The 7,817-nt window shown below is 40.7% G+C and overlaps 2 protein-coding genes across 2 annotated transcripts in view; both read right to left on the bottom strand.

The window, feature by feature from the left end:
- Window positions 1-1,081, bottom strand: part of LOC131772857 (cytochrome P450 3A24) — a 3,526-nt gene extending 2,445 nt beyond the window's left edge. The window contains exon 1 of the mRNA XM_059088816.2: window positions 442-1,081. Coding sequence (XP_058944799.2) covers window positions 442-952 — 511 coding nt within the window. The 5' untranslated portion in view covers window positions 953-1,081. The remainder of the gene's footprint in view (window positions 1-441) is intronic.
- Window positions 1,082-1,962: 881 nt separating this feature from the next.
- LOC131772856 (uncharacterized) lies at window positions 1,963-7,097 on the bottom strand. Its single transcript, XM_059088815.2, has 6 exons — window positions 6,480-7,097; window positions 5,273-5,547; window positions 4,596-4,749; window positions 4,099-4,369; window positions 3,681-3,712; window positions 1,963-3,302 (listed from the first exon to the last, which is right to left on the bottom strand). The coding sequence occupies exons 1-6, from the start codon at window positions 6,817-6,819 to the stop codon at window positions 2,455-2,457; spliced, it is 1,920 nt and encodes a 639-aa protein (XP_058944798.2). The 5' UTR covers window positions 6,820-7,097; the 3' UTR covers window positions 1,963-2,454.
- Between the last annotated feature and the right edge of the window lie 720 nt (window positions 7,098-7,817).

Raw genomic sequence — 7,817 nt, forward strand, 5'->3', positions numbered from 1 at the left:
TACCGTGAATAAACAAATCAACTGCCCACACAAAAATAAGTACCAAGATTCCGAAGCCGAGAAGAAACTCGTTTCGAAAGCAAAATAATGGTGTGAGCAAAACGAGAACAATAAACCGTCCCTTTCGTGTGAGTTGGTAACCCCTCGTCAGGGCAAATTCTATTTCGATCCATCCAAACAAAAGAGGCCATTGAAAGCAACCTGACCTACAGACGTCGTGATCAAACAGGCTGAAAGATTGTATCAAAGAAATAAATTTTCTCAGCGTCTCAAGCATTCGCTCTCAAGAAAATTTCTGATCGAGAAAACAAAATTGCTATCTTAAAAAATCTTCATGAAGGAAAGTTGATCTACGACAGTTGGATACTAGTTTCTTTAAAGGCTTGGCGGCATTCCCGTTATTACGTAACTCTATGAATACACCCAAAATGTCAGACTTACCGGTTTCGGCAAACTTTTCCATTTTGGCCATAAGCTTTTGCGAGGCATCGTCTATAATCGGCACAATCTCTTTCAGTTTGCTCGCTGTAAACGTTGGAGCCACTGTAGTGCGAATGCGCTTCCATTTGCCGTTCTCCGCTTGGAACAGTCCTGAATCCAATGGAGGATTCGGTTTAATGAAGGTAGGTCGATTTGGGAACTTATAAAAGTCCTTGACCAAAATTTGCTTGACAATTTCAGGATCGCTTACAACAATAACTGGTGTGCGACCAAAACACATCGTATGTACTCGTCCGTACTTGCGGAAATAGTTTAAGAACATCTTATGTATACCTCCATATTTAAAGATATCGAGGAGGTTGCCTATCCATGGCCATACTTTTGGGCCCCGCAAAGGAGAGCCACCAAGAATCGAATTATAACGACTGAGACCTTGCCAGTAGATGAACGTCAGAACGCTTAAGATTACCGCCAACCAGGTGTAACTGTTAGAGCTTTCAACGGCAGCCATGATTAAGGGTGTTCTCTCTCTCTCTCTCTTCGTCAAAGCAAAATGTATCGGTACCACGTGTGAACCTCTAATTTCAGATGATTTTGACAATTGCTTTGAACACTGTAGGCATTGCTTTGAGTCCTTGTTTCTATTGTTCTTTTGTTCACATCGCCAATCATGACAACCAATAATATGAAGTCAGCCGCAATTAGGCGCGTGACAATATGATAACGTTACAGCTGTTCCACGGCTCAGTGGGCGAACACTTGGACTCTTCCACCCATTTGCCTTCACAGTGACCTCCCCCAGTAGAAAGTTTTTTTGTAGATCGTTACGTACCCTTCCTTATTGCGAGAATAATCCTTTACCTTCTTTGTTTTATTGCTCAATGAAAAGGGCTTCCAATGAACTTGTGTCACTCTCTGCCCTCCGAGTCGGATCCGGTTTATTTGATCCATATAATATTATGACTATCTCACCTCTTCGCGCCAAATCCTCTGGACCTTTGATCAAGTAAAACTTTGTTGACGATTTTAATTCGTAGCCGCGAATAATTCTCTTGACATTTTCAAAATCATAGATATATCTGTAATTTTTGGAGAAGATAAAATCGAAAGTCCCCACCTTTTTTTTTTAACGGCGAGTTAGTTACGACGGAGGTCATCGTATCGAGATATGAAAGAAACTCAATATTTAGCATTACAACTTCCGGAACGTTCCTATCGTTACGAACTTTCGTAACGCAACACCAATGCGCGTGACCTTCTTTTGGTCGATGTTAACTTTACGCGACCGTTGTTCGAAATGTGTTCTTTGGCGAGACGCATAACTCTTAAAATGCCTGTCTTCACCCAAGAGTATAAACATGTAAAGATTAACCATCAGAGAAAGCAGACACAAAGCTCGAAAAAAGGAGCTACCCAGCGTGGCTACCCAGCTCGTTTACAATTGAAACGTTTTGTTTCCTTGTAGCCCAAGATTTGCGTCAGGAAAATGCTACACTCACCGAAAATAGCATGAAACTGCATTTTGCTGAAGATTTATTTGTAGAACTTTCTATTGTCAGAATGATCGTTACACATGACTCCTAAAAATAATATACAACACGGCACCAGTTTTTTCTCGGCTACATTCGATCAACAAGCGTTCTCATAGGTCTTTTTCAATTTGTGAAACCGTCTATGTGGGGGTAGTGGTAAGGGGGGTATGAATACCTAAAGCTTCTCCCTCTCCACCCCAAGGTGGTGACTAGTTACAAGACACGTTTGGTTGGTACCTCACTGTACTCAATTAACCAGTTTCTTGTATCAACTGAAACCAATGAATATTCGAAAATTGTTAGAGCGAGATGCTATACAAAGCACAAATTGACTGTATTCTCCTAAAAAGCCTGACATATCTAAAGAAATAAATTAAAATATACCGCGAAAAAAATGCTGACCAGCAAAGCTCTAAAGTGTTTCGCATTACCAGAAAAACACCATTGTTTTTAAAGTCAAATAATCGTCAAGAAGCCATCTTTAAACGAGAGAAACAGATGGATATAGTTTTTTCTCCTGCGTCTTTTCGGATTCTTCCAGCACGTAGTAAAAAGGTGATTGATTCTCTGTTTCATCAATGGCTTCTCCGAATGCGCTGTCGCTGTCGCCACAGTCAGAATCCACGACAAACTCTAAACCGCTGAGTCTGCCTTCAGACGAGTCGTCATGTATGTCTTCATGAGGAGTATCAGACTCGAAGAGCATGTTTTCATTTTTTTCAATGATATCAAGTTCACCTCCTTGATCTTCAACATAAGAGTCACCTTTATGAAGTGAATCTGTACCGTGAACTTTTTGGTCCTCCCCGTCATAAAATTGTAACGACGATAACGACAACATTGATGAAGAACATGCAGTTATCTCGGTCGCATTGGCCATTTCTTTCCTCTGTAGCGACGGAGACGGAAGTGATGGACACGTAACTGTCAAATCCGCTGTTTTTGTCTCGTCGCGAGAACATTTCTCCTCAGGCTCTTTCTGTATCTTTTCCCGCACGGTTGCATAATCACATGGCGCATTTGAAGGCGCTGCAGAAGACTTACTGTCATTTGATGACGGGAATGATATTCTTCTTGTCATCATAAAGTCTTCTTGATGCGAAGTTGCATTTCGAACACTGACTAAATTCTGGTATATGGAGTAGGAATACCGTCTTGGCCCTGGATTATTCTTGACGCTACGCAAGCTTTCGTATAAGTTGTAGCCAGGTTGATAGACAGTTGCATAAGGAGACACAACAGTGACTGAGGGGGGTCTTGAGGGGCTAAGGGTTGACACTTGCACCAAAACGAGGCCCCTATCGTGACCCCGTTCATACGTGGGATTTGCTGCAAAGGACATAAAGATAGATTATAATGATTTGGCTATAGACAGCGTTGACGTGAGAGACTTCAGAGCCTTAAAACACATTTTGAAATCAGTGAGTGATTTTACTTTAAACAATATACTGATTCACTTTATCTTTGATTTGTTTTGATTGTGGCAAGGTAACAATTATGTGATCATCAAAAGACAAAATAAAAGTCTTAATACTTATGTTGGATCGCATCGTGAACAATTTTTTCCCAACCGGTTGTAACGCAAAGCTCTTCATTTTTTTTGCCTTAAAATTACTCATCCGAATAATTATCTTTTAGGTCCACTTTAAATTGTCTAATGAGTAACAATGTTAAGAACTTAAAATTCAAAATACGTTTTATACATACCTACGCTTTTTCTTGATCTATGCCATTTCCTTCTGAAACCGAAATAAAAATGGAACAAAAATGAGGGAGGAGACCCTGAGGAAAACTGAACAGATACCTATAACAACTAACGCTCGTGTTTAACAGTCAAAACAAAAATTTAAATAAATTTAATTTCTGCAGTAAACCCACCAACAACAACGCAGTTGCTCTAAAAATTGTCCTCGCTAAATCTGAAAGTCGATATCAAATTTATTTTCTATTTTGATAATCAACGAAGCTTTCACAAGTTCAACTATGGGGGAGGGGAGGGGGCTTTGTTCCCAATGGAGCAAGCGACCTAATTGAGTGATAGCCTCCAAGCTAGCGGAGATCATTGGATCATAAATGAAACTCTAGCAGAAATGCACTAATAGCATTTAGGAGTGAGTTAACTTACTGGTGATTCGATCTGCCGTAGAGTACAAATCCAGTCAGACACAGAAGAACTACGAGAAGGCTGGTGACCCCAGCGCATAACAAGATCATATACCGCAGATTCGGTGAATCATTGACCGAGTTCATCTCAGCTTCCGTCGTGACGAGGTCTGTAACTGAAGACTGACTTACATAACTTTGCTGTGTTGTTGCTAATTGAATTATCGTAATAGTTAAGTTTCTCGTGATTTCTTTCGACGGAGTTAAGTTTGTTTGATGTGGTTGCAGCGACCCTATAGGGAAAAAAAGATAAAGCATTTAGAGCACTCAACTTAGAACTTTTTGCGTTTTCCTGAGGGAAAGCCCCGTCAGAAAATTTGAATGTTTCAGTTTGATAGTTAACAAAGCTATCGTTGGTTCAGCCATGGAGGGTGTTGTTCTCAATGAAGAATGTGAGTAAACAATTACACACACAGCACTTCATTATTTACATCGCTCTGTCATTAAATCTGTACTTACATATGCGCGAACCGCCAACTTTGAAGAGTACGCAGGAGTTGACTTGTTCAGGAGGAGGAAACCCTCTCAATCTAACATCCAGGCTCGACCTGGCGAGGCAAGTGGCTTGAAATGACAGAATGAGCCCGCTGTATCTTGAGACATTAGAGATCAGCTGTGAAAATAAATGAAAAGGAACCAAATCAATAATAAGATGCAATGTGGGTTACATTAATTTTCGCTAAATTAGTAAAAAGAGACATTGGTATTCTTTTTTGGTCTTCAACCAAATTTAGCGATATCAATCGTATCGTTATTGACTAACCAATCGTACTGCAGACAAGTCGATGTTAATTTATGCACCTACTCACGATGGTTCGAGTTGGTGCATGAATACTTCGAGTGGGTTTATCGTTAACCACAAGTTTTTAAGTCTCGGCGAAATCATGAGCACGTGGAAATTTAGGCAAGCCTTCTTCCTCATCTTGGTTTTACTGTATCAATCGTTGGGGGAGTACTTGTGATAGGAAGGGTTTTTTTTCTGTCCGACAGAGCACCTTAAATTGTTCGTTTTTAACCTACTTGAAAATAACTGCTGCAAGTATGCGACCTTTTGTAGGCAACAGGGATAGCACACTCAATGCCAATGTTACCCGTTCTGATCTCAACGATGTCTGGGTTCTAAATTAATTACCTACCATATCAAAAATGTTTTCCAAAGATAACGTATTGTCCTCAATACTTGCTAAATCTCCTCTTGGATTCAATCTCCACAGTTCCCTCCATCGTCCGGCCTTACTGTACGACAAGATCCTGGGGTTAACTTTACAACTGGAGAGCTCTTGAGTGGGTTCCTTTGTACATAATGAATAGCTTCCGGCGTTAGAGATGTTGGTGGATAACGTTGAGATGAACGACTCGTGGCAGCTGGGAGGATGATGACCATTTTCAACGCCCAGATGAAACTTGCAAACTACAAAGGGAAATGAAACATGTGTCATCTCATCTCCCCCTGAATAGCCCGTGTTCCAGGCCTTCATTCAGTAATACGAAGCGCGATATTTGTGGAGAGGTGAAAAAGACGAGAGAGATCTGGGTCGAGTAACCCGACCCAGACCTCTCGTTCAAACCCCAGACTAAACAAAGCAATTTATGGACACCACACAGGGTTTGGAGGACTTCCGCTTTCGTCTTAAAGTTGTTTGCAGAGAAGAACGAATCACCGACAAAAGAATCCTATTATAATGGGACTTGACCAACGTTGTATTGAAACACAACATGTCTTTCGTTGATGATGAAATAAATAAACATGAAGATAAAATATTGATTAGAAAACTATGTTTCATTGCTTTTCATCCAGCCAGCAGCAAGATGCGCAAAATAAATAAATAAATAATAATGATAATGGTAACTCATTTCGGGAATTCCTTAGGCAGAGGGGACGATGAAAGAAGGCCGCCGATTAACGCGACATCAAGGATCTGAACTTTAAGGTCGTTCACTGTTTTCCTTTCATTCCTGTAAGCTTCGAAACCACCGAGATTTAACCTTCTTTTTCGGTTGCTGTTTTAGATACATGTGGATTAAAATTTCGTGGATAACATTAAAATTATATTTTTTAAGGCAGGATATAAACTATGTCCTATTCTGTGATAAGGTAAACTCGCTTTAAGCAGGTAAATATAGTCGTGACATTGTTACACATTGGCCGGAAATGGCGTCATCGAATAAGAGATAGATTTGTGGTTTCGCTGCGTCTATATTGTATTCATGTAGGGAGGTATGGCGGAGAATCCTCTAAAATCGTAGAGAAAAGATGTAATGCTACTAAATTAAAACTTAATTAAGACTGCATTGGCCAAGTAATGGAAAATTCTTACAGCAGAGGTTCGTAATACTGCCTACCTGACTTCGACCATCTGTGAAAATGCCGCGTGACATTCCTGTTGTTCACGCATTTTCCCTTCTGCCGTAGAAATGTTGGTTTTGAAGAAATACAACGGCAATGAACTTTCTCTTTAAAATCCAAACATGATATAGTATTCTGAACGCTGATCGCACCACGTTCGACGCAAAATTCCTCTACTGTCTTTGACTCCGTACAGAAACCTTTCCCATCATCGTTCAAGACTTCAAATTCGTCCACACCGCTTGAAAGTCGATTCACTTGAATTCTTTGTGCTTCGGCTGGATTGTCCGCAGAAAACGAGTAAATAAAGATGAAAAGAAGATAGCTTAAATTCATGGCAGCTATACACGGGATAAAGACACAAAGTAGGCTTTAACGATGACGCCGAAAACACAATGATCGTTGATGGAAAACCGCAAGGGAATCGAGTTTCCCGCAGGGGGAAGTGCCCACAGGTGTGCGTGTGTGGACAGGGGTGTGTCGGCGGAATCTCTAAATCCCTTTGGTTGAACCACGACAGCGTTCTCTAGATTAGATTTTGCTTTACACACAATGTCCTCACAACTTTCTGAGAAGCAGACATTAATCAAATATAGTGAGATTTCTATGGTCTTTGACGAACGACAGATGGTCACCCATTTTAACAGCGGGGTTTGACGTAGCGATATGACTCAAACGCTTTCCGAACGTGACCTTTGGCAGAAATGAGTAATAAGATTCGATTATCGTGCCAGTTTTAGGGTGTGCGTAGGCGTAGGGAGGATTTTTGCAGGGTTCTCAGCCGGATTTGATGAGATTAATAAATTTACCAAGTTTTTCCAGCAGGATTATGTTGTAAGCTTACCAAACCGTGAGTATCGCGAGTGTTTTGTCACCTTCCCCTCCCCACATAGTCTACTGTTAGTTTGTCACCTGAGACATTGTGCCAGTTACGCCAGCATTTTGGCTCACCGAGAAACAATGAAAAAAAGGGAACGAGCAAAAGGCGAAGTTAAAAGAAACCCCGGAAATCTTTTCCCGCACAGTCATCTTTCTTCCATCCCGGGAAAATGTCTTCTTCAGGCTCCCTCCCTCCTAGTACCAAAGTTGACTCACCACAGGCAGACCATACTATGTGTCCGTGGTCAATAATCAGCCTTGTCAATAATTTTTGACATGAGACGATCAAATTTATGAGGGTTACGATTAAAGCTTTGAAAATTGCATATCTAAATTACATCTCGGTCCGAATATCTCAATAAAGTTAAATGAAATGTTATTCGAGCAGACGCATTTGTAGTATTTTTTTTCGCCTTCATGGGTCGTTTGAAATACCACAAATGCGTCGATCAACA

The sequence above is a fragment of the Pocillopora verrucosa genome, chromosome 11 (genome assembly GCF_036669915.1).
Source record: "Pocillopora verrucosa isolate sample1 chromosome 11, ASM3666991v2, whole genome shotgun sequence".
Classification (NCBI taxonomy): domain Eukaryota; kingdom Metazoa; phylum Cnidaria; class Anthozoa; order Scleractinia; family Pocilloporidae; genus Pocillopora; species Pocillopora verrucosa.

Coding starts and splice junctions, on each gene's coding strand:
- LOC131772856 (XM_059088815.2), bottom strand. CDS start 6,819: ATGAATTTAAGCTATCTTCTTTTCATCTTTATTTACTCGTTTTCTGCG. Junction 5,548..6,479: donor TCACAGATGGTCGAAGTCAG/GTAGGCAGTATT, acceptor TTCCCTTTGTAG/TTTGCAAGTTTCATCTGGGC. Junction 3,303..3,680: donor TAGATCAAGAAAAAGCGTAG/GTATGTATAAAA, acceptor TGTCCTTTGCAG/CAAATCCCACGTATGAACGG.